Source organism: Rhinopithecus bieti, unplaced genomic scaffold, assembly GCF_001698545.2.
Source record: "Rhinopithecus bieti isolate Rb0 unplaced genomic scaffold, ASM169854v2 scaffold_3948, whole genome shotgun sequence".
NCBI lineage: Eukaryota > Metazoa > Chordata > Mammalia > Primates > Cercopithecidae > Rhinopithecus > Rhinopithecus bieti.
Window position 1 is genome coordinate 364279 of NW_016804646.1, and position 26731 is coordinate 391009.

General features: G+C 49.3%; 1 protein-coding gene across 3 annotated transcripts in view; it reads left to right on the forward strand.

The window, feature by feature from the left end:
• RPS6KA2 (ribosomal protein S6 kinase A2) overlaps positions 1-26731 on the forward strand; it is a 251825-nt gene that overhangs the window by 149390 nt on the left and 75704 nt on the right. For all 3 annotated transcript variants that reach the window (XM_017869541.1, XM_017869540.1, XM_017869539.1), the window contains exons 4-10: positions 4738-4818; positions 6776-6855; positions 10542-10648; positions 14247-14284; positions 15028-15170; positions 23038-23108; positions 24874-24962. In XM_017869541.1, coding sequence (XP_017725030.1) covers positions 4738-4818; positions 6776-6855; positions 10542-10648; positions 14247-14284; positions 15028-15170; positions 23038-23108; positions 24874-24962 — 609 coding nt within the window. The remainder of the gene's footprint in view (positions 1-4737; positions 4819-6775; positions 6856-10541; positions 10649-14246; positions 14285-15027; positions 15171-23037; positions 23109-24873; positions 24963-26731) is intronic.

A 26731-nucleotide genomic window follows, 5' to 3' on the forward strand; every position in this document is an offset into this window, starting at 1 on the left:
GGCCCAGGAGAAGAGGTGGGGGAGGAAGGAATTTGAGGCCAAGCGGCAAGAATTGTGACCTCACCATTCAGCTGTCTGATTTGCAAAAGGGCTAGGAAGACTGAGCCTACCTTTGCTCCCACATCTCCCCCAAATCCGTGATCCTATGGCCTATTTTCCAGTTCACCTACAGAGAAGAAAACTACCCCGACCAGCACGCGGAATCCAGATCACTAAGACATGAACTCACAAATGATAAACAGGAGCGGGTGCAAGACTAAATTCAGTAGGAGAGCCTTCCAAAAAGGTTTGCACACAATGACTACAATCAGAGAGGAAGAAAAGAATCTCTAAACTCCCGGGTCATTACTCTAGAGAGAAAATCACAGCCAGGGGTACAAAATTGTATTCTATGAAAGTGTTCTGCGCTATCCTGGCTTCTGAACACAGTCCTCTGCTTTAACAACTGGGGTAGTGGTTTCCATTCATGGCCCCTCTCATTAAATCTCCTTCAGCCCAGGTTGTTTGCTTCCCCCTTTGCCTCCCCAGCAGTTTGTCTTCTGTGCCGCAGTCCATGCTGCCTGTGTCCAGCGAGGACAGTGCACACACGCTGGCTGGGACCTACACCAGGCCTTCACCCAGTGGAGGGGGGCAGGCAGGGGTCTGCTTCCTCCAAGCCACCAGGAGCTATCGTAACTTTGAGCAATGCTTTTTACTGCAGTGAGCCTGTTTCCTCTTCTGTAAGAACATGGGGTTGAATTGCATGCTCCCCAAGGTCTTTTAAGCAGTAAAATCCTGATTCCGTTAGTTGAGGCGGAAGGAGGACCTCCCGTGTCCCCTTGGGCATAAGTGATAAGAAGTCATTCTCGCACCCTCCACCTTGGTGTTTTGGTCTCAAGGGATTAGGAACTGCAAGGACCACTGGGGAAGGAGGTACTGAGGTTCAGGGGAGACGCTATATCCCCCAGCTCTGCCCACAGCACCACCTGCTGTGTGCCTACTCGATGCCCGTCTATACTCTAAGGCAAGCTTGTCCAACCCACAGCTTGTGGGCTACGTGGGGCCCAGGATAGCTTTTAATGCAGCCCAACACAAATCTGTAAACTTTCTTAAAAGATTATGAGATTTTTGATGATGTTTTAAAGCTCATCAGCTATCGCTAGTGTTAGTGTATTTTATGTGTGGCTCAAGGCAGTTCTTCTGGTGTGGCCCAGGGAAGTCAAAAGATTCGACACCCCTGCTCTAAGGAATGTCACAGGACCACTGTGATGACAAGGGTCTGGGGTTAGAAGAGGGATGGGCAGAGCAGTGGAACAGCAAGGAGAGATCAGAAAAAAAGAAAAAGAAAACAGACGAGGATCTGGGCATATAATACAGGTGTCACCGCAGTGACACCCGAGGCAGCACAGTGTGGGCTGGCCCCGTGTTGTTGTGGCACACACATCACCTTACAGGTTTCTCAGGCAGCCCCAGGAGGTGGGAGCTGTCTCATCCAGTTAGCATATGAGGAAACAAGCCAAGAGTAGGACACAGTGATGCTGACAGTGAGCTGGAGTGCAGGGCCAGACACCACGGTCACCACCCGGGACCCCGGAGACACTATTACAGACCAAACGGGAAAGCAAAACTGTCCCAACACCAAAGACATAGGCGGACTTCAGAGAGCCTGAATCCTAGGTGTGAGCATTAAAACCAGGAGTTGAGACAGTGAAACTCAGGGACCCCGGAATGAGGAAGGACTTTCTCTTTTTAACTGTGGTAAGACCTATATAACATAATATGGATCACTTTAACCACTTGTAAGTGAACAGTTCAGTGACATGAATACATTCACAATGTTGTCCTCACCAATATTACACCCAAAACCTTTTTATCATCCCAAATGGAAACAGTGACTTCCCATTCTCCCTCTTCCAGCTCCTGTTCACCACGATTCAGCTTTCTGTCTCTCTGAATCTGGCTATTCTGGGTAGCTCTTATAGTGGGATCATACAATAGTTGTCCTCTTGTGTCTGGCTTATTTCACTTCGTATAATGTCCTGAAGTTTCATTCATATTGTGTGTTAGAATTTTACCCTTTTTTAGAGCTGAATAATATCCTATCGCGTGTGTGTGTGTGTCTGTGTGTGTGTGTGTCTGTGTGTGTGTGTGTCTGTGTGTGTGTTCTGGTGTGTGTGGTCTGTGTGTGGGTCTGTGTCTTGTGTGTGTTGTGTGTGTGTGTCCTGTGTGTGTGGCCTGTGGTTGGTGTCTGTGTGTGTGTGCCTGTGTGTGTCTGTGTTGTGTGTGTGTCTGGTGTGTGTCTGTGTGTGGTCTGTTGTGTGTCTGTGTGTCCTGTGTCTGTGTGTCTTGTGTGTGTGTCTGTGTGTGTGTGTTCTGTGTGCTGTGTGGTGTGTGGTGTGTCGTGTTCTGTGTGTGTCGTGTGGTGTGTCCTGTGTGTGTCTGTTGTGCTTGTGTGGTGCGTGCGTGTTGTGTCTGTGTGTGTCTGTGTCTGTGGTGGTGTGCTGTGGTGGGTGTGCTGTGTGTCTGTGTGTGTCTGTGTGTGGTGGTCTGCGTGTGGTATCGTGTCTGTGTGATGTCTTGCGTGTGTGTCTGGTGTGTTGTGTGTGTGTCTGTGTTCTGTGTTGGTTCTGTGTGTGTGTGTGTCTGTGTGTGTGTCCCCTGTGTGTCTGTTGTGTGTGTCTGTGTGTGTGTGTGCTGTGTGTCTGTGTGTGTGTGTCTGTGTGTGTGTGTGTGTATGTGTTTACTGCACCATCACATTTTGTTCATCTGTTGATGGACACTTGGGTTGCTTCCTCCTTTGTCTGTTGTAAATAATGCTGCCATGAACATGGGTGGATGAACCTGTTCAAATCCATGCTTTCAGTTTTTTTGGATGTGTATCCTCTGAGCATAATTGCTGGGTCACATGGTAATTCTGCTTCTTTGTGAGGAACTACCATGCTATTTTCCACAGTGACTGCGCCATTTTACATCGTCATCAGCAATGCACGATGGTTTCAAGTTCTCCACATTCTCCCAGTTTGTTATTTTCTATTTTCTTATTATTATTGTAGCATTCTTGGTGAAGAATTTCTCTCTTTTTTTTGAGACGGAGTCTTGCTCTGTCCCCTAGGCTGGAGTGCAGTGATGCGATCTCAGCTCACTGCAAGCTCTGCCTCCTGGGTTCACGCCATTCTCCTGCCTCAGCCTCCCGAGCAGCTGGGACTACAGGCGCCCGCCACCATGCCCAGCTAATTTTTTTGTATTTTTAGTAGAGACGGGGTTTCACCATGTTAACCAGGATGGTCTCAATCTCCTGATCTGGTGATCTGCCCGTTTCGGCCTCCCAAAGTGCTGGGATTACAGGTGTGAGGCACCACGCCTGGCCAAGAATTTCTTAAATAAAACTTTAGCAGTATGTGTATCACAAGTCCTAAATATGAATAAATTTAAATACCTGGCCCATGATATAACACTTATCATATTTGTCCCAATAGAAATGTTTGAAGAAATTTTCTCTCGTCATTCATGGGGCTGTGAGAGGTCCCGGATACTGCCCTGGGTATAGCAGCTTGCTCAGGGGAATACTAAAGCTATTCTTACTCAAGTGGTGCTCTTCATTTGTTTGTTCATTTGTTTTTGCATCAAAACTAATTACATCTGTATTCCCAGATGGCCAGACTTGAGATAGTGTGAACACTAAGAAGAATATGTAACTGTTATAACACACTAAATTCAACAGAAAGTACGTGGTCCGTGGTTATCTTCATGGAGAGGGAGAGAAGGAATCTTCCTCTTGATTTCCAGTTCCATCAGAAACGTGTGAACATGGCTGTTCTGTAGCCCTGAATGATTCAGGCAGGGATCACATATGTATGCTAACACCATTGGATGAAGGATTACTAGGGAACCCACAGATCACTCCATGCCAGGTATCAGCCCACAGATGCTTGTTACTTACAAAGGGACATGAAGACCTTTTCCATGGAGAGATGGTGACCTGCCACCTCAACCACCCATCACGTTTAGCATCACACAGAGAGGGCGAGCCCAGCAGGCACCCCTGATGTGAGGAGGCTAAAGTACAGGCATCACCTGGTGACCAAAAATGTTTATCCCCAATCTTATCACGCCTCCAGTTTACAAGAAATACAAGCATTATAGAAAGCAATTGAGCAACGATCAGACGAACCTAGAATGTGGAACATTCTACAGACAAAAACCGACCTGGACTTCCCAAAAAGTCCATGAAAAAATACAGGGCGAGGGAAATAGGTGTGGGACCATTGTCTTCTAGGAGCAAAACAAAGACATTTAACAACCAATATAATTGAATTGGATACCTAGGTCGGGAAAACGACATGGAGGGGAGGACTGAATATAGATCGGATGTTAGATGTATCATGGACTGATCACTGGTTTTCCTATGTGTGACAGTAGGTGTTAGACTTATGCTAAGAGACTGTCCCTATTCTTAGGAGACACCTGCACATGCACCTCAGAGTAACATGTCGTGCTGCCTACAGTTTATTTTTAATTTTTTGGAGAGGTAGAGATGCGTTATATATGTATATATAATATAGTTTGAGAGAGAAAGCAAATATATTAAAATGTAAGCAGTTGTTAAATCTAGGATTATTGTACAACTTTTTCAAGTTTTGTATATGTGAAATTTTTTAATGAAAAGTTGGCAGGAATTATATCTAATATTTCATGTTCAGTGTTCCTCAGAACTCTTATTTCCTGCCTCAGGCAAGCCTTTATCTTTCTACTTTGCAGTTCGGGACCGAGTGAGATCGAAGATGGAGAGAGACATCTTGGCAGAAGTGAATCACCCCTTCATTGTGAAGCTTCATTACGGTAAGTAGAGTCAACACGACACTTTAGAGAGGACCGAGGGCAGCCTTCTCCAGATCAAAGAAAAGTGAAAAAGAAATAACAGATCAGAAAGAAGAAAATCTTTCGCATACCATAGAGTCCTGCCCTGCCTGGGGATGAAGGTGCCTTCTATCCTGATCGCTTAGTCTCTTCTGTATTTATTTTCTTTGAAAGAGCAAGAAGCCCTGTTTTCATCTCAAAGACATAATATTAGATGGGGGATCCGTTATTAAATTATTACCATACCATTGATCATTTAGAAGATCTCAACCTAGATTGGGGTGAATCTATGACTTATCTTTGTGTTGTTTTAGAATACAATGCTCTATGACCCAATAATGTCTTTAAACCAGAAATGGTAACACCTTCTTCATTTCAAATGAATATCATGTTTAAAGATAGTAGCTCATTGAACCCTCAAAACTTCCATTCAAGGTAGCTTATTATTTTCATGTTTCGAGGCTTAAATAATTAACCAAAAGCCACATAGCTGCTTTGCCACACAACTTCTCTTCATTTGCTGTCTGCCTTTTTATCCCAATAGAGAAGCAGTAAGTGAAATCTTCAAATTAAAAAAAGATGTGATGAGATGGTGGCTGCAGACTCGTGGCTTATTACATTAAACTTCCCCACCTAATAATCCAGATGAGCTAAGCACAGAAGGGAACAACGATAAAACTAGTAGTTTGTTCTTGGTTGCAAAGGACAAGGTGTTGTGTCGGGGAGGTGTTAAGTGAGATTTGTGTGAATCTGAGGACAGGATGAAGGAGGCCTGCAGAAGCTGGGCATACCCTGCTGTTCCTTCTAGGCCATGGACAGTGCAGTTGCAAACTTCTAAATCCCGGCAGAGGAGGCCACAGAGGCTGGCTTTCCAAAACTCTGCCCTCTCCGCTGCTGCCCAGCAGCTGGTGTCAAGTCCCATCCCACATGTCGTTTACATTACTTGCTAGGGTGTTTTTTGAAGAAATTTAGGAACTGGGTGTCCTACAAAGAGCTTTAAACAGACCTCCACATCACCTCGGTGGTGACCCAGCGTCTCCACCTGCCTGTCAAGCCCAGGATGAAGCATTTAATGCGCACTCTGTTTACACAGTTCTGGCAGAGGGCTTTCTAGCTAGAGGCTGTGTATCTAAAACCCCCACATTTATGATGTTTTTCGCATTTACTTTTAGAAAATAAAACGTTTTCTAGTATGCAGGGATATTGGGATCCCTTCCAGCCACACCTCCTATGTAGATAAAATAGACACCACGCGGTGCCTCACCAGTGCTGCCGGAGCAGCCATTGTCACAGCAGCGATAGTGACGGGCTTCTCTAGACCCTCCCGTGCTCATGCGCCCTCTCAACAGAGGCAGGTCCTTGCTGAGGGTGGGCAGGAGCTGTGTAGCCTGCCTGTGGCCTGAAACAGAAAGTCTGCAGTTGCAGCTCACAGTGACCAGACCTCAGACGTGAGCCCCATTGTCTTGATGTACAAATAACTGGGCCGACCCGTCACCAGAACTGCCGAGAAAGAGGAAGGCAGGGGGTTCCCTGGTACCAGAGTGGAGTTCTGTAGGAAGAAGGCACTTCCACAGGGCAGAAAGGACACGTCCTCTGAACCAGAGCCACCTTCAGGCTGCTCACTACTGCATTACAACAAAAGCCAGCAACTATAACAGCTTGAATACGCACATCTTTCTCCTCATGTATCTTTCAATTCCTTTGCAATTGAAAAAGGGAAGAACGGGAGAAAAAAGAAAGATGAAAAAAATCTCAAGACCCCCTAAAACAGTGAGAGAGGGGCAGCCCTCACAGTGTCAGACCCCCTCTGCTGGATGCGGGGTCCTGCCATTTCTCAAGTGGCTCAGCCTCCCGGAGTAAGCGGCACCTTGAGCAGGGAGAAGCCAGAGCCATAGGACATTCGACAAGCTGCCAAAATGCGCGTCTCTTTACCCCACAGCCTTTCAGACAGAAGGAAAGCTCTACCTGATCCTGGACTTCCTGCGGGGAGGGGACCTCTTCACCCGGCTCTCCAAAGAGGTGAGCAGCCGCCACGTTACACAGGAGGGCGGGCAGGAGCTTCTGTCTAGGACTAGAGGGAAGGAGGGGTGGAGAGCACTGAGAGGAGATGAGCACGTGCGAGGGTGCGTGTGTGTGTGGGGGGGTGCATATGTGAGTGCGTGCAAGAGTGTGTGGGAGGGATGTACATGTGTGTGTGCAAGTGTGCTTGTGTGGTGTGGGGGTGTGTGGGTGAGACTGCGTGTGCATGTGTGGGGTTTATGTGGGGGGTGTGTGAGCACGTGTGCATGTGTGGGGTGTGCATTGTCATGTGGGGTGTGTGGTATGTGTGTGATGTATGTTGTGTGTATACATCAGGTGCGTGATTTGTGGTGTATGTGATGTGTGCTGTGTGTGGTGTGTGTACTATGTGTATATGTGGGGGGTGTGTTTGGCATGCTGTGTGCATGTGTGGGGTTGGTGTGTGTGGTATGCTATGTGTGGGGGTGTGTGGTGTGCTGTGTGCATGTGTGCATATGTAGGGTGTATGTGTGGGGTTTGTATGTGTGTGGGTGTGTGTGTGCTATATGTGGTATGTGCTTTGTGTGATGGGGCGTGTGTGTGTTTGACATCCTGTGTGCCTGTGTAGGGTGTGTGTATATATGAGCTGTGTGTGTGAGCTGTATGTGGTATGTGTGGTGTGTGCTATGTGTGATGTGGAGGGTGTGTGTGTGTTGGGCGTGCTGTGTGCATGTGTAGGGTGTGTGTATGTGTGTATGTGTGTTGGGGTGTGTGTATGCTGTATGTGGTATGTATGGTGTGGGCTATGTGTGATGTGGAGGGTGTGTGTGTTGGACATACTGTGTGCATGTGTAGGGTTGTGTGTATGTGTGTATGTGTGTTGGTGTGTGTGTGAGCTGTATGTGGTATGTATGGTGTGTGCTATGTGTGATGGGTGTGTGTGTGTTGGGCATGCTGTGTGCAGCATGTGTAGGGTGTGTGTATGTGTGTTGGTGTGTGTGTGAGCTGTATGTGGTATGTATGGTGTGTGCTATGTGTGATGGGGTGTGTGTGTGTGTGTGTGTGTGTTTAGTGTGCTGTGTGCATTGCTGGCTGGTTCTAAGGCAGCTGCACAAGTGGCCCTAGCAATCGTCCCGGGTGACCCCAGCAGTGCCCCTGCAGCTCCGGTACCATAAGTCATGCTGTTGGCCTCTCAGCTAGAGCAATGGAAGGCGCAGGTCAGTGGACAGGAGCGGCTGGGAAAGAGTCTCACAGGGTCTCACTTTCCGTCCTGGGAAGAGGGAGGTATTGCTAAGCCGCCACACACTGGGGCTGTTTACTGCACGCCCCTGGGCTTCTCCTTGACCTCCAGTGCCTCAGGTAGGAACTCTCCAGGATGCAACTTCACCGCATCCCGAGAGCCCCGTGGCCCTGATTGACGTGAAAAGCACCCCACTTCATGGTATGGCAAAAGGCATATTCTGCCCATGGCAGTGCCAGTGCCAGGCTTTCCATTCTGACGATCCTGCTTGTTCATCTCTTATACAAAGGAGGAGTGGCCGAGGTGCTTTCACAGCAACAGTGGCCTTCACACCCCCCACTCCCTTTCCCCCCCTTCCCCCTTTTCAGCAGGAGACCCCTCTGTCTTGCACAAAGCCCCAAATGAACAGTAAGCCAAGGCAGAGCTGCTCGTGAGGCGGGCCCAGAGGGTCCCAGAGACCATGGCTGCCCTGTCCCTGTGCGTCTATCGGTCCCTCGGGCAGTGCTGCACGTATCTGTGGGACTCCGTGCATGGAAGAAAAACACTGGGCCGGGAGAACCTGATCCAAGCTCTACACGGAGCCCTTTGGCCCCTTCCTGTGCCACCTGCTGTGTGCCCATTTCCAAAGATTCTGGAGCCTGGCGTCTGCCCATTCCTCGTGTGGTATCATCTGTTGGTTTGTCCGCTCCCCTCTCATCCACAGGGAGTCAGTCCATTTGGGGTCTGGTTTTGTCCAGCAACTGCTATGACACGCCTGTGGTTGGATGCCCTGACCAAAAAGACAACAGTAATCAGCGAAAAGCCCAGCAACTCTCATGTGGGAATGTGTCTCCCCTGAGGGCCTTTATTTCAGAGTAGGAGGAAAGTTGTCCTGGGCGGGTACCACAGATTCGAGGAGTTGGTGGGAACCTGCGGAATGTCTTTTCCTTGGGTCCTCATTCAGCAAGTACAGGGCCCAGCATCTTACGGGGAGGGTCGCTGTGCCAGCGAACCTGCAGGACTCACCTTGGGTCTTCATTCAGCAAGTGCAGGGGACAGTCACTGTGCCAGCGAACCTGCAGGACTCACACCATGAGGTGTTTCCTTTCTATGGAGAAATGTCCTGCTCTTGTCCTTGGGGGTTACACTAAGAGCTGGGGGAGTGGAAAGACAGGTTTGCCTCTGAGCTCTAAATTGTACACACAACCCATGGTGGGCCACATGTGGATATGTCAAGTCAGAGGAAAGAACCAGGTCACCAGCAGAATGTGCTGTCAGCCAGTCCACTGAGCACATGAACCAATCTAGAAAAGAAACATCCATCCGGGAAAGGCGCTGGCCAAGCGTGGAATGGAGGACGGGGACTCGGGGGGCTGGCGGGTGGCTGGCACCCACTGGCCACTGTCGGGACGTGGATCCTGCGTGTCCAGCCCCGTGGAAGAACCCCCTGTGTGAAGTGTGTGCCCAGCTGTCAGCCTGACGCCACTCACCGTTCAGGCACCCTGGCCACCTTTCTCCTAGTTTTGTGCTTGCCGGGCAGCCTTCTGGCTGCGTGCTGATAATTCAGTAATCATGTGGACTTGTAGTCTCCGTAATGTTGATTTCTCCTCCTGACGCATATAGAAAATGGCTTGTGGGCATGACTCGGCTTCCTTGTAAGGGGGTCTACAAAAACTATGTGCTGATTCTAACAAGTCAGGGGTGGGGATGAGTCATTGTGGGACGATGGCTTTGGGGTCTGTTGGGCTCCAAGGCCTCATGCATATTTCGGCTGACCTGAGTGAGCCCCCAGCACATGGACACTTAGGCCATCCCTGCCTGGTCACCTCCAAGCCCTGAGCTGTCCCTGCCACAGGGGATCCTGGAAGGTGGCCGCCCACCCCAACACCCAGAAACCCCTCCCCATCCCGTCCCCTTGGCTTGGGGCACCCATAGCCGACTCTGCACCACCTGTGGGTGGTCTTTGGTAGAACTAATCCCACTTTGGGTTGACAGCAGGTTACGTAGGCTACTAGTTTGCATCAACCCAAGGAGTGGAGATAGATAATCCATGGGGAAAGTGATATTCGAGACCCATTTTCAGTCACCTCATCAAGCCCTCACAGAGTCTTACTTGTGTTAAATTTGTTATGAATTCACATCATTAGCACTCATATTGGAACGTAAACCCAGAAACCTACTCCAGAGCCAAATGACTTGCAGGGGCGAGAAGGACACAGAGAGGAGAGGCTGAATCTCAGCACCCCACTCTCAAGGCGGTATGAGTCACCTTTGCAGGAAGCCCTTGTCTCCATCCGCTGATCTTAGAACTGCAGAGGGAACTTACTTTTCCATGAGAAGAGTCAGAAAACCACGCTGGGGGCCACAGCGTTCCACAGAGCAGACCGACCCCAGTGTGGACTCTCAGTCCCTCTGGCAGCGCTCTTTAAAACACACCAGCCGTAAAACAAGTTAAATGTTTTTTGTTTTTCACTTTATTTCTTACTAGGTCATGTTCACGGAGGAGGATGTCAAGTTCTACCTGGCTGAACTGGCGTTGGCTTTAGACCATCTCCACAGCCTGGGGATCATCTACAGAGATCTGAAGCCTGAGAAGTAAGTGAGAAAAAACTAAAGCTGACTTCTCCACACCCACCAACTCCGTGTTTTTTGCTGACCCGTGTTGGTAGCCACTGCTAGATATTTATTTCCTAAATGAGGACGTATCAGAGAGCAGGCTGGCAGACTCGTGTGCCGGCAGGACTGGCTCAGCTATCAGGTGCAGGTGTGGCCTTGCTGATTTGCATAGGAAACGCCCAGGCCGGTTCTCACCTGACACTCATAACGCCTGAGGGAGGCCAGGCTCAGGTGTGTGTCTGTGATGTACAGGAAGCCAGAGCTGGAGAAGGGCACGGCCACCACCCTGACCCACATTCCCGCCCTCTCTCCTGGGTGAGGCTCACTTGGCCACTGGGGACCATCTCAAACATGGCTGCCTCCAGGGCAGTTTCTCCTCCTCTGTCATCTCTTCCCCGCGTCCTCCAGATTCAGGAAGCCCTTTCATCTACTTCAGGAAGCCCCTGGAATGTGGTCAATGAACCTCTACTCAGTTACTTGTTGGCCCCACCTCTAGGTACCCAGTCAGATCAGCTCGCCCAAGAACGTATCTAAAAGACAATGGCCCCAGAATTCCCAGGCCCAGAGTCCCCTGAGATTTGTGTATCCTTGGCAATGGTGGCCTGTGAGGCTATGATTTCTAGGATATTTTGCTAATGTATTCTAAATTTTTGAATAATAAAGTCCCTCCAAAATAATAGTGTTCCCATTTTCCTTGCGTTGTTGTTGTTTTTACATTTTCTTTGTAGACCCGACACATAACTAGGAGTGATCCACTTAGAAAAGACGAGATTTGGAGGATGGTATTTTAGGTTGAGTTGACCTCAGCAGTATCCCTGAGGTGAAGTAGCTGATTATCTCACTCACTCTTCACTGCCCTGAGGGGCTGATTAATGCCATCCACCCAGACCAGGGCCCACAGCCGCCCCTAGATGAGGTATCACCTGGTGGCCTGGTGAGACTGACCAGCCTTGGGTGCCACCAGGCAGCCCCGAGCCTATGAGCTAAGACCAAGGGGGCCCTGGGGTCTGCAAACAGGTCTCAGCTGCTACTCCACATTCCTGCCCTGTCACCTGCATGGTACTGAGAAAAGACAAGCCCTGCTCCGAAGCTGGTGGTGTTAGAGGCAGCTGTCATTTATGGGAAACAGCTGGGTTTACCCAGAAACCAGGTCACATCCCATATCCACCGCAGGCTGTAAAATGCATTTGCCCATGTGCTTGACGATCTGACTGCACCACCAGTCCGTGGAATGCCACAGCTGCACATGTGAGTTGAATACGTGTGTAAATACAGCTGGAGCATCCCTCATCTGAAAGTCCAAAATCTGAAATGCTCCAATATCCAAAACTTTTTGAGCCCCAATGTGACACCCCCCAGTGGAAAATTCCACACATAAGCACTTAACACAAATGTGGTTTCATACACAAAATTATTTAAAATATTCTATAAATTAGCTCCAGGTGATGTGTAGAAGGTATATATGAAACATAAATGAATTTTGTGTTCAGACTTGTGGCCATCTCCAACATATCTCTTTATATCTAAGTAAATATTCCAGAATCCCCAAATCCTAAACACTGGTTTCAGGCATTTCAGGTAAGGGATGGATGCTCAACGTAGAATCATAAAAGACTTTATCTGGAGTAATCCCACGAAGAGAGTAGCCTCCTAGCAGCTGCTGTCTCCCCCCAAGCGCAGCAGCACAAAGCCAGATTTCCATTTCAAAGTGGGTCTGACCTAGAACCCCTTGGTGCTGAGCCCTAGGCCTCCCCTTTTGCCCCTCCCTAATTGGGAGGTGATTGCAGAGCCTGGCCTGTCACCTTGGGTCCTTGCAAAGGTCATCCCAGAAGTTAACCTCGTGTTAATTACCCTCTAAGTCAGAGTGCTGTGTTGTAAGTCTGTGTTGTGAGTCTATGTGTTGCCACTGCTCCTCTTCCCGTGGCCCTGGCTGTTGATACCTGTGTGTTAGACGCACACCCCGTGTATCCACTCAGGCCGGGAGTGCTGGTTCTCATTACTCCTGAAGGTCAGCGTGATCCTATAGCTAAAAATAGCCTTATTTAATTACAGGCTTGAAGGAAAAGGTTGTGTTGTTCAATTAGAATTATTAGAAAATTAATCTTGAAAGGTGCTTAATTCTGGGCAAAGATTGAATGTGCCCAAAAGGCAAATATGAAAACATTTGCCTTGTTCATTATAAATTGTCATCTTAATGATATGCTGTAACTTTTCCTTCCCATTTCCAGAAAATTGTAGGTATTTTTTTTAACTCCGTGGCAGATTTTTTTAATTGTAGAAAAATACACAAGACTTTTACAGTTTTAACCACGTTTAAGTGCCCAGTTCAGTGGCATTAAGCACACTCCCATTGCTGGGCCACCACCCCCGCTGTCCATCTCCAGAACTGTTTCATCTTGCAGAACTGAAGCTCTGTCCCCCTGCACAGTATGCACAGTAGCTCCCCAGCCCCCAGCACCTGCCATCTACTTTCCATCTCTGTGACTCTTGACTCCTCTAGGGTCCATACATTTTATATTTGTAAAATCATATAATACCTGATATTTCGGGACGGGCTTATTTCAAGCATAATGTCTTCCGGGCTCCTCTGTGCTGTAGTGAGTCAGGCTTTCCGTCCTTTCACAGGTTTCTATAAAGGTGTCACAGATTAATCCTCCAAGCCTTGCCTGTTTCCAGCCCACTTCCTGGTCTCTTTAGGGCGAGTCTGGTACCTCCCAGCATCTGGAAGAACAGGATTTAATTACAGCCAAATAAGCAAATAGGGAAAGTTTGGGGTCACAGGGGTGTCAAGGTATCACAGCCCAGACTCCAGCCTGATGTTCAGGGAAGAAAGGATTTACACCTGCTCCCAGCCCTTTACGGACCCTGCCTCCATTCTCTATGCAGGGTCCACCCCACGGCAGGATACCTGGGAGGAGCAAAGGCAACTCTCATGTCAGGCACGTGGCGTGACTAGGGCTTGGCAGGGAAAAAGACAGGGACCCACTGGCCTGCGGGGGTGCCAGGCCGGGAGCAGGTCTCATCCCAAGATGTACCTGCTGAAGCCTGAAGCTCCTTGGTGCCATGGCCCCTGCTTGTGCAGGCTTCACCTGGGGTAGGTCTCAAGAGCCAGGGCAGGGATCAGGGGAGGATACATGGGAGAAGAAGGGGGTCTTTGGACATCAAAGGCATCCCGAGTGCAGAAACATTCCTTCTGCGAGGTTCTGGGTCTCCACAGGCCAGGGCGGTCCCAGGACACTCTCCACCTGTGCTTCCTGCACAGCAGTCTGGAGGGCTCCCAGACCTTCCCTGGGGACCTACGAAGGTCTAAAGCCAGCAGTCCCCCAGCTGCAAGAACACACATCCCTTTGTCCAGGAGGTGTGGCACCAAATGCGTTGTTGAGCTGGGAGCTGTGGAGAAGGGAGGCAGGATGGGAAAGCCCACTGCACAAGCCATGGGGACCACCTGGGCCAGCTTCATCAGGGCTCCCTGAAGACGTCCACCCGCAGCTGGCCCGCAGCTCCCCTCTGAGCTCTGCGTGCCCGTCAGCAGGCTGGTCTCTCTCTAAATCATCTGTTTTCTTTCCCTTTCTTTTAGCATCCTCCTGGATGAAGAGGGACATATTAAGATCACAGGTTTGTAAAAGATGGCAGGCTCCCTTCGTGGCTTCATCTCAGCCTGGTAACTGGGGACCACCTCAAAGCCCAAGCTCCCTTATTTAGACCACCCTTCCCTTTGCCAGATGCTTGTCTCTGATTTGGCAGACTTTTCTGTAGCTACAGACTGGTTATGGCATTGTACATCTTCATAACGTCCAGAACCATGCAGCTTCCCCGGTGGCCCCTTCTTTTCCCTCTCCCCCGCCAAGCTCTGTTTGCTGGGCTCCTTAGTATCGCTGGGTGTTTGGTTCAGGAGCCCCAGTGCCCACTGCGGACCTTAGGGCAGACATCTGGTGTCTCGCTGGAGTGCGGCCTGCAATGTGGGCCTTGCTGATGCCCAGTGCCAACCTGAGGGCAGACATGTGGAGGCTCGCTGGAGTGCGGCCTGCACTGCTGTCCTCACTGATGCTGTCCCTGCCTCCTCCTCACTCCCTGGACTGTGGTGGTGGCCACGTGACTGCCCTCCCTGTTTCTATCTAAGCCACCAGCAAGTTCAGTCAAACTGGAAACAGCTCCTCTAGTCTCAGGACACCCCGTTTGTATTAGTTCCCTATTGCCCGAAGGCAAGCTCACGTGGTCCTGCTTTTGCTGAGCAGGGCTCTGCCACACCCACCTGGAGAGGGGGCAGAGCCCACAGAAGGACACTGATGCCCACCTGTGTGGGTACCCCCGAACACAGCCAGAGACTGAGGCAGTGTGTGTGCTTTGTTTGCATGTAGATTTCGGCCTGAGTAAGGAGGCCATTGACCACGACAAGAGAGCATACTCCTTCTGCGGGACAATCGAGTACATGGCACCCGAGGTGGTGAACCGGCGAGGACACACGCAGAGTGCCGACTGGTGGTCTTTCGGCGTGCTCATGGTGAGCCTGCCCCGACCCTCTTCCGTGCTATGGTGGCTGTTCCCCACGTGGACCCCTGTCCCCAGGTTGGTTCAGAGGTCCCGGAATGCGGAAGAAGGCAGTGCCTGAGGGCTTGGGACACAAGGCAAGTATCCAGGCCAAGCATTTCCCGCCAGCCTCCTCCCCATCCCGCGTCCCCACCTCAGAAAGCGGGGCTGGGATGCAAACGAGAACGCAGACAAACTCTCTTTATGCTTTGTGCTCTTCAGGCTTAGCATGATGATTACAAGAGATGCCATGATTTTCGTTTTAAAATATTTTTCTTATTTAAACGCAAAATCCTTGCACTTAGTTACAAACTGAGACGTACATGGAGTTAGGCATTTTTGCATCGGTGTCTGGAAAAGTGAGTTGTCTCTGTCACGTTTTAACAGACAGAGTGCATAACCGAACCCGGTTTGGACGGGGTCTTCTGTACCCTAGGAACAGTGTGGGCTCCTTTTCCAATCCTCAGAGGACCCTCCCTCCCTCCCCCAATCCCACCCTCCCAGCTGGGCAGGGGGCTCGTGACCTCAGGGTGGAGCGGACGTGCAGTGAGTGCTCTGGAATCTGACCTGGATGACAATGGGGTTGTGGCGTTTTAGGGGTATCCCGCACTCCGGCCTGTGCATCACACGCAGGAAGAAACTGAGGCCATGAGCACTTTAGGAAATGGGATGAAGGTTGCTCTGCTGGCGTGTGGCGGAACTATGTGCCTGCCAATCCCAGTTCCCTTCAGAGTTCAGGCTGCCTCTCCTCCCACCACACTCCACCCCTCGTCCCCTTGCTAGGGAACCTCAGTGCTGAGTCCTGCAGTGTCTCCTGGGGAACCCCCGGCTGGTGCCCAAGGCCTCACTGGTCCTTTGCCACTTGGGTCACTTCACTGCACCACTCTCTAGGCTCTGGTCTCGGCCCCAGGAGCTCACAGACCCTGGCTGTGTCCCACGTGCCCGCACAGGCTGCTCACCTCTCCCTGAGGGGCACATACATTAGACGAGCTCCGGAGATGGGTGTCCACAGCCTAACCCAGAAAGCCAATTCGCAGTCAGATGCCCACATCACATTCGTGGCTGCTCCTGCCTGTGGAAGCCCCTTCCCTCCCTGGTCATTCCTGCCTGGTAAAGCGAGTCACAACAGAGACAGTCATGCTGTTCAACACATGAGCACAGGCATGACGCTTGAGAGAATGCCTGCAGCAACGCGAGGGGCCCACGAGCTCAGCTGGGAGGATGATGCTGTGGATTTATTTTTTATTATTATTCAGACCTTCAGTGGCACCAGCTAAGGGGCAGGTCCTCTCCATGTGGAGACCACCGAGCTAAGTCCCCCACAGTCACGTCTGAGACCACTTCTGCTTTCCTCTCCATGCAGAGAACACTGAGCTAAGTCCCCCACGGTCACCTCTGAGACTACCTCTGCTTTCATCTCCATGTGGAGACCACCGAGCTAAGTCTTAACCCCACCATCATCTGAGAGCACCTCTGCGTTCCTTCCACTGAAAGAGTTTTTCTTTAGATACGTCAGTGAGACAGGTTCGCTTTGCTGTCTTGGAGGTGGCTTCACTCCCTTCCACATATATCGGTTTCCTGTGCGACCCTGGCTGGTGAGTGGTGGGTGAGGGCAGCCGGGATGGCCTTGTGGAGGCCTCCCACACTGGTGCAGGTTTTGCTGGTGCAGGGAAGTCTGACATTGCCTTTGCCAACGCTGGGCTACGGGTCCAAGCTTATAGTCTGTGGCTTCAGCAGAGATTCCAGTTCTTATACCCCTCCTGAGAACCCCAAATTCCCCCAAGAGCAGGGCTGGTCCCACTGCACACCCAGGCTCCCTGAAAGGGCTCCTGGCATCCTCCTGTCTCTGGGTCCTATCTGTAACTCTGGGCTCACAAGTGGCCCATACAGCAGTGCTTCAGGCCAGACTTTGTGTAATGAACAAGGTCATAAAATGCTGCCACCCGGCTCTCAGGCGAACCGATATTTAAAAGAACAAGAGACCAGGCTGGAGTGGAGAGGAGTACCTTAGCACAGAAAAGCGCAGCCAAAACACCGCATATACGCCAAAACCAATTGGACTTAGTTTTGTGAGGTTTCCGGGGGGTCGACGGAGGGGGTATTTGATATTCTTCTGTTTCTTCTATTAAGGCAACAATCATAAACCTTTCTCATAATATAAAATGTATCTTTAATTTTTTTCTGGTGTTTTTTTGTTTGTTTGTTTTTGAGATGGAGTCTCGCTGTGTTGCCCAGGCTGGAGTGCAGTGGTGCGATCTCGGCTCACTGCAACCTCCATCTCCTAGGTTCAAGCAATTCTCCTGCTTCAGCCTCCTAAGTAGCTGGGACTACAGGCACCCGCCACACCCAGCTAATTTTTTTTTGTATTTTAGTAGAGATGGGGGTTTCATTGTGTTGCCCAGGCTGGTCTCGAATCCCCAAGCTCAGGCAATCCGCCAACCTCGGCCTCCAGAAGTGTTAGGATTATAGGAGTGAGCCACCACACCCAGCTTTTCTGGCCTTTATTGCTACAAATTTAAAAAACAAATGGAGAAGCTGAAAGAAAAAAAAAAATAGGAGAACAGAAAAGACATCAAAGGAATGATCCAAAGATGGAGACACAAGGAGGGGCCAGAAGAAAAGGAAATGAGACCACGTTGCGTTCGTGTTGCTCCAGCAAACTCCTTCCGGGTTCCCTCCCACCATCAGCCCTAAGACAGAAGCGCCACCGCCAGTGGCCTTTGCTGACCCTGGCAGGGTTGGTGGCTCTGGCTGGTGGCTCTGGCTTTGGTGTCTTCTCGGCACTCCTGGCTTGCCACTGCTCTAACATCTACCATCTTTTATCGTCATTGTCTGTCTCTCCGAGTGTCTCCTGGCATGTGGAGTTTCTTAAACACCAGTCACGCTTACCCAGGATGCCCCAGCACAGACAAAAGTGCCTGTACCCGGTCAGGCCTCCAAGGGACCCATGAGGGAGTGAGGACACCAGGGTGGAAGCAGAGAGGCACTCACACCACCCAGACCCAGTACCCGGCAGCCTTCACCCGTCCTGGAGTCCCCGCCCGCCCCCTCCCTAAAGCATGGAGAAGATGGCATTGAGAGCTTCTGAAGGAGGCCTCGCCCAGCACTGCCCGGCACGTCAACACACCAGGCACCCTCCTCCCACATGCCTCTCTGGGCACAGGACATTTCTTACTGAATTGTTCACTTGTTTGCTGGGATCGTCCCACGTTCAGTGTCTCGTGACAGCTGGGGAAGGGGTCCAGCTCCAGAACGGCTGTGTCCCTCTAGAGCCCGAGGCAGGGCTGGCTGTTGCAGTGGTGACCACAAGCTAAGGCTGCCCGGCCATCTTCACATTGGATCTCAACCTGACAATCTTCAAGCCGGCAGGAAAAACTGTATTCTTTCTGTGCACAAAAATGAAAACTAAAGCTCGAAGAGCCTAAGTGTCGGGCTCAAGATCACATATTGTCCCAGAAACACATTCTCGTTTAGTCCCGCCCGCCCACGTGGTGACGGGCCGCACACAGGCAAAGGTCTTGACTGTGGGGGCCCCACGCTTCCCACACTTCCCTGGGCGGCATCAGAAGTGACTTCTGAATTCTCATTTGCAGCTAAGAGATGGGCCTCGGATGACCTTTCAAGTCGTATCTTACCCCAGCCTTGTAAGGGGATCGGTGCAGAGCCGTTGTGCGTGTGAGGGGCCTTGTTTTAAAAGAAGGCGAAGACCCTGGAGGCCACGTGCTGAGGGAGTGGTCCTCATGTGTGGGTGGCCATCCATCCCCTGGAGATGGATATGTCCTGGGATCTCTTCCCGAGGAGCAGCATCCACAAGTGCCCTCCACAGACCTGGAAGGAAGCATGTGTATGCCAGGGACGGGAAGTCAGTGTCCCTGAATAAAATTCCATGTGTGAAATTTAGGAGCTTGTACCTGGAGAAGAACGTGCAAACCTGGTGGCCGGCTGCATGGTGATGTTTGTAGAATTTCCATTACTCCTCTATGCCAGACTGGAGCCAGTTTCTAGAAGGATATTTGAGTTGTGTTTTGTAAACATCTAAAGCATCTCTTGAGCGCTCTGGTTTCGTGAGACCACTTTATCCTTCTCCCGTTTCTTAACCACGGGCATGGAATGTTCTGGACATCCCGCCTCAGATACCGTGTGATGTGTCCTTATGCCACCATAGCAAACATGGATGGTTCTGGGCTCAGGCTCTGCTGCTTGCAGCTGGACCATTCATCTGTAGACGGTTGTGAGGAACGGCACCTTCCAAGGCTGTTTTGAGACTGAGATTCTTGGCACTCAGAGTTGGATGCAGCACATGGAACGAGAGCAGCTCGGATTAGAGGGCGTGTATCTGTGCACGCAGGGACCTCCACACACGGGCATGGATCAACACAGCTGTCCGAGACCCAGCCCCTCCATACTAGCAAAGCCAGGCCCTCTGCCACTTTGAGTCACCCATCTCAGGACAGGGTTTGTCCTCACCTGTTTTCAGATAAAATGTTAACTTGCTTTTGGTGCCCTTTTAAGAATGGTGATCGGCCAAGTAAACTTGAAATCGAGGCTCCTGTCACCAAGGGTGACACAGGCAAACGTCTTGACTGTGGGGGTCCCACGCTTCCCAGAGTCTCCTCCTTCCCCTGCCCCCAGTACCACTGGCCTCCATGAGGTGCGTCCTGCCTGTGCCAGGGCCGCCACTCTTTCCAGGTTCCTTAGCTGTCCCTTTAGACAGGGCTTCTCAGCCAGCACTGTTGAGGTTAGGACTGGACACTTCCTTGTTGTGGGACGTCCTGTGTGTCATAGGATGTTTAGCAGCATCCATGCCTCCCTCACTGGATGCCTGTAGCACCAGGACCCCCGGGCATGACAGCCAGAAATGTCTCTAGTTGTTAGGAAATGTCCCCTGGCATGCAACGGTGATCCCTGTTGAGAGGCACTGCGTTATGTCTGTCCAGTTACCTTCCCAGAAGCATCAGGCCTGCACCCTGTGGAGCTGTGGCTGCATCTCCTTGAGCCCCTCTGTGCCTGTCTGCAGCCTGGTCTCGGTGCCAACTGGGAAAGAATCTCTTGGAGTGTCCTCCTTCCTCCAGTGTGTGTACTTGACTGTGGGACCCCAAGATGAACCTTGGCTTTTCTCAGTTCACCCCGGAAGCCTTGGCCAGCCTCAGTGCTGCTCAACAACACGGCAAAAGTCTCACTGTAAATAACGTCCCAAGAAAGTCATCAGCAGCCTGAGTCAGTAATGCTTCAGTATTGAAAAGTTCTCGGGCAGCTCGATTCAGACGACCATACTGAAATTATCTCCCTTCTCCACAGAAAGGGGTGGATAAGGGGATGGGAAAGGCAGCAGAACCCCATGGCTGGTGGAGGCTGCAGAGTCCACACCTCACCCTCAGTATCACCCCACCATCAGCAGCACCTTCATCACCAAGAAGCAGTTATTAAATATCCATGGATGCTGTGCTGGGTGTTCTCTGGCTGAATAGATGGTTGGGGACCTGCTACCATGTGAATGGAGGAAGAAGGGGAGGAGGAGAGAGAAGCACAAAGCAGTGGACCCTGATCACAAGGGAATCATCTTCAAAAGCTAAAAAGAAATCACCAGACCAGGCGCGGTGGCTCACACCTGTAATCCCAGCACTTTGGGAGGCCAAGGCGGATGGATCACTTGAGGTCAGGAGTTCAAGACCAGCCTGGTCAACATGGCGAAACCCTGTCTCTACTAAAAAAAAAAAAATACAAAAATTAGCCAGGCATGGTGGCGCATGCCTGTAGTCCCACCTACTCGGGAGGTGGAGACAGGAGAATCGCTTGAACCCAGCGGTTGCAGTGAGCCAAGATTGTGCCCTTGCACTCCAGCCTGGGTGACAATGCAAGACTCCATCTCAAAAAAAAAAAAAGAAGAAAAGAAAAAATATCACCAAACAAATGTATGCAAGATACCAGTCCATCAGCAAAAAATAAATGATATCCAGGCATCCGGATAGGTACCATTTGTGTAACAAGGATTAAACGGTGTGTACGGGATGACAGCTTTCTCATTTCACAGAGCCAGAAGTCTTGTCCTTGGAAATGGGATTTCATAGTGCTATTAATAGACTCAAAAAGGAGAAAGAGCAGAATAGGAAAGGAGTTCCCTTTGCTAATACAATTCTATTCTGAGAGATATTTCAGTGTGTGTGATCAGCTTAAAAACTTTCATCCTGTTTTACCAGATGAACAGCTCATCTGCCAGTCAGAGCATTCTGGCCTTTCCAATTTAATTACACTTGTCTCTTTTTCAGTTCTCATCTGGACCCCTTCCGCTTGCTTTTTATTACTTTTGTATTTATTGATTGCCTGCAGCCTGTCTGCTCTGAATTCCCTCACTTTGTGCACACGATGGACAGCACATTTTAATGTGACAGAACAGGCTTCAAACGTCAAAACTGGTGGAAAAGTTTCCATTTCTTTTAAAATGTTGTTTTCAGAAAGCAGACTGGTAATATTAATAAAGCCTTAAATGCATTCATTTCTTTAAGATTATAATTTCACTCCTAGCAGCCTATCATAAGAATAAATCCAAATCTTAGGAAATCATCTGTGCACATTTCAGTAGTACTTATAATAGCAGAAAATTGGAAATGTCCTAAGTGTACAGCAATAGATACACTCATGATTACATTTTGGCATATCCACATGTTTGTTAAGTGATATTACAAAGATTTCATCATAACCATTGAAAGTTTTATATTATTCTGTGAAAAGTTAGTATACAAAACCTTATCTGTGCTTTTAAAACAAAAAACAGCTAGAAAAAATTACTAGGAGGAACTAACAAATGTTAATTTTGGATATCTTTGGGTAATGGAATTCTGCGTGATTTTTTTTGGTCTTTCTACTTCGTGTATCTCGCAAGATTTTCAAACTGCAAAGGACAAATGCTGGAGGATGAATTCTAAAAGGGCAGAGACACACGCAGTAAAAAATAAAGATGAGAGAGAATTCAATAAGACCATGTAAACACCTGCTTCCCCATAATTTAAACTGACTTGAAAGACATGGAGTAGGATTGATCCTTGGGCACATTTCACTTAGATTCAGGATCTTATTTTTATGAAAAGACTGGTTGCTGCTGCCACCCTAGTTTCTTTTGTGAGAAGCGGTCAGCTGTGCACCTTGCTCTGATGAGACCATTCCGGGTCACTGCTTCCAGGGTGCGTGTAATCACCACTGCATGTGCCTGGGGGAGTTGGTGCAAGAAAGAAACTCATGCTCAGAAAAGGCTGGGCTCGGTCCCCTCCTTATCTCAAGCTCCGTCCTGGTAGATGTCCAGTAATAACAAAATAAGGATGTAGGGTGTGGCAGCTGTATCTGAGAGGTTGCTGTGCCATATTGTCCTCATCAGAGGCTAATGGCCATGGTCAGGTCTATCTCGTGCTGGAAGCACTCTGGCCCCTGCATCCTGGCAACATGAGCTAGCTGTTCTCCTCCTCCTCCTAGCTCATCCCTTCCACAACACCTGCCAGGGCAGGGCAGGGTCCTAAACCGCATGTAAGATGTGTTCGTCCAAACTGCCTGACCACGGGACCCCGCTCTGCCTCTTTTCTCTGCCGTACTCGGTGCCTGCTGGCCTGCCACAGAGTGTGATTATCTACCACATCTGTCATTCACCCATCTCATCCACCAAATGGCAAGCTCTGTGAGGCAGTTTTCATCACTGTTGTACCACAAGCACATAGGCCAGTGGTTACACTTGACTGATGGAGATTTTGAATGAGGAAACGGACATGGTAGCAGGCTGCCCCGCTAGGGTGCTTCGCCATGAAGCCGGGTCCGTCTGGATGAATGAACTCACTGTACTCTGTGTTTCTCTGCAGTTCGAGATGCTCACGGGGTCCCTGCCATTCCAGGGGAAGGACAGGAAGGAGACCATGGCCCTCATCCTCAAGTGAGTAGTGTGGGAGCCACCCCAGAGACCTGTGAACACCTTCTGATATCAAGAGCTGCTGCCTCTGAACCTGGAACTGTGAAGTTCTAATTACATTGCTAGGCTTACAGTGCTGAAGTATTGTAAGCTGTTTTCTAAAAGTCACGGTTTTACACAAAATGGTAGCGCTCTGCCACCAGTAGCAGTGGTGATAGGGTGCTGGGCATTCTAGTGACAGTGGGTCAAGGGAGCAGTTGCTGGTTTGGCTCATCCTGTTGAGTGGTTCTGGTGAAATCTTCTACCATAGCTCGTTTTTCATCAGTAAGTCACTTCGAATGTGTAGTGGCTGGTTTTCAAGTGTGATGATTGGTGACCTCCCAGAAGTAAAGTGTAGACAGAAAAAGACACAAGGCCTACAGGGCCTTGTCTGGAGAGAACACAAGAGCAGGAGTCTCCTTTCCCTCCCCACCTGCTGACCCCATTCTTATAGCACTCCTGGTTGACCTTGGCAGGACTCAGTATTATTTTACTGTGTGACTGGTTACAAACCATTTTCTGCTTTATTCTCATGAAAAATCATTTACTAAGCCAAGGTTTTGCTCTCAGACTGTAGGAAGAAGCCTGATCCCCATGCCACCTTGCCATAGACTCCTAAATGTGAGCAGACACCGCCGACCATCACTGTCCCAGAGCAGATGGAAGGAGGGCAGGAAACAGAGAGGCTGGGAGCCCCTAATCAGTTCCTTCCTAAGTGAGGCCGCTTGGTGGAGGAGTCATAAAACCATTTGTCCTCATGAGCCACTCTTGCCAACTCTGTTTGCAAATGGACACGTAACTTTGATAAAATTGAGAATCACCTAAAACACCACCAGCTCGGCTTTTGTAAGCTCTGTCCTTATGTAGATGGAAGGAGAGAGGGGAGTGAAGGAAGCTCCATCGTGAGGACCCTTGTGTAAAGCTAAGGAGTGTCTTTTTATTTAATCAGCCTTTTCCGCCATCAAGGGACCTTGAATTGCAACAGACACTAAGAGCTGCAAGTTAGGACCTTCGCGTGATTCTCGTTGTTCGCATTTTAAGGGAGAACACGTTCTTTACTTTTTCTAAGGCTAGAATAATCCCTGACAGCAAGTCACGGGTGTGGTGTGGCCTCAGGGCATTCCACTTGGGAGGGATGGAGAATTTCTGGAGGGGAGCACCAGGCTCTGTGCCCGGAGTTCTCCGTGTGCTCTGAAGGCCCTGGTGGCCCTGAGACCCTCCTGGGGTTTGCAGGTCCTCCTCTCGCAGGTTTTCTTCATAGCATCGCAACAGACTGAGCACAGGGCAGACAAGAGGGTCCAGCTGTCTCCTGTGAGCCAGGAAGAGACCCACCAAAATGCAGAACAATGCCACGAAAGGCTTTTTTATATGTTTGTTTGGGAAAACATAGATAATTTCCATTAACAATGCTATTAATGTTAATGGGAGTGTTACTGTTTTTTAATGATTTTATTAAATAATACATTTATTAATAAAAATATTTATTAAAATGAATTAAGAAATATAAATTACACAGATTTCTCACTTTACTTTCTACTGTGGTAAATATCACAGCTGTATTCCACATAAACAAAAGCTCTTTGGTGTCCTCAGTAACTTTTAAAGCATAAAGGGGTCCTAAGACCCACGAGTTAGAGCACGGCTGCTCTGGGTGACTGTGACTGAGGTCTCTGAATGCTGACTGGGGCCCTCTTTATAGCTTGTCCTTGTTCTCCTAAAATAGATCCTAAAATAGGATTCTGGTTTTCAGAGCCAAGCTGGGGATGCCGCAGTTCCTCAGTGGGGAGGCACAGAGTTTGCTGCGAGCTCTCTTCAAACGGAACCCCTGCAACCGGCTGGGTAAGAGTCCCCGGGACACCCCACCACGGGACACCCCACCACGGGAACATGCAGGGTGCTGCCCCCCGAGCCACAGTGGAGACGTGGAGGGCCACCCACCTGCTCTGGCCCAAGGCTGACTGAGGTCACTGAAAACAGACCTCACCTAGAGGTTGAAATAGTACCAGTGCCATCTGAGCTCCAGGAAAAGAGGCCCCTTCACAGCTTCTAAAACACATAGTTGCTGCCAAAATACCATAAGCTCTTTTCTAAAAGCCACTGGTTTTACCCAAAATGGTAGTGTTCTACCAATCTGATTTCCCTGAGTTTTGAAAGTCTATAAGCTAAGGACAGAACCGTTGAAAAGCTGCTTCTAATTTAATTCTCCCTAAATTAAGAAACCTCCACATCTGTTAAAATCAGGATCTACTTTAATATTAACAACTGATTGATTTTCTTTTTGTGTATGTGACAGTGTATTGAGGGTTACTCCGTGGGCTGGGCAGGTCTTAGTGAGTGGGCGTGGCCGTGTTGTCTCAGAGTCAAACAGCAGCCGGAGCAGGGTGTTTCCGGTTCAGACAGCTACCGAGCGAGGTGTTTCCGGTTCAGACAGCGCCGGAGCAGGGTGTTTCCGGTTCAGACAGCAGCCGGAGCGGGTGTTTCGGGTTATTTTATTACACAAGGAAACAAAAGGAACACATTCTGTTCTGGTTTTGTTTTTTTTTTGTTTTGTTTTGTTTTGTTTTGTTTAACTCTAACCTCACAGATAGAAGACATAGCAGAGGGGAAGGCAAAAGTTAAAACAGGAAATATTTCATTTCGGAAAAAATACTAGATTTTCCTCTCTGCATGCCCCAACTCCAAAGAAAGATGGACCCGTTTAACTTCTTCCCCACATCAGCTTCCACTGCAGGGAACTTTTGCATTAATTTGCAATCCTTCAGAGATTAAAAGTGAAGCTAGTCAAAAGTACCTTCCTACTCCACAGTAATATTTTCACAATATGAGGTAATTGATGTGTAACTTTGTGATCTTAGAAAAAAGGAGTTAAGGTGATTTTTAAAAATCAACATCTATGTATCTGAAGTACTGAGTAGTAATTCCCATGAAATTCATCTTGTAATGAATTGTCATAGTTGTATTCACCTAATTAAACATATTTACATCCAACTTCTAATCCAGATTTTTATCACGTAAACCACTCTTCCTGCGGATTCGTCTTCATAGGAATTCTTTACTTTATATAAGGATGTCCCATAGTTGTCTTTACGAGGCAGTTCTCCTCCATGTAAGCAGATATTTTAAATCCTACTTTACAGACCTTTCAGTGATCACCCACCATCGATGGCCTTTGTCCACTCGGCTTATTTTCATTCTTCCACACAACGCAGTAAAGCAATTCCTCCTTGTCACCGAGCACCTCTGCGTGCCAAGCGTGGCCACCAGGAGAGCAGGTGACACGGTGAGTTCCCTGTGGCGCAGTGATGTCACAGGGTGTTCTGCCATCACTGTCTGCCAGTCACTGCAGGCCAGTCGAGAAAGCCCAGGGCACGTGGGTGTGTCATTACTGTCTGCTGGTCACTGCAGGCCAATCCAGAAAGCCCAGGGCGCATGCGTGTGTGTCAAGAGAGTAAATCCCTGCAACATTTCAGCACCTTGGTAAAACCATCAAAATGTTAAACGTATGCACCCTTTTGCCCAGAAATGTTACTGCCAGAAATCTCTCCAACAGAAATAGCCATACCCGCATAAAAGGGATACAAATAAACAGTGTTTACCAAATATCTTCC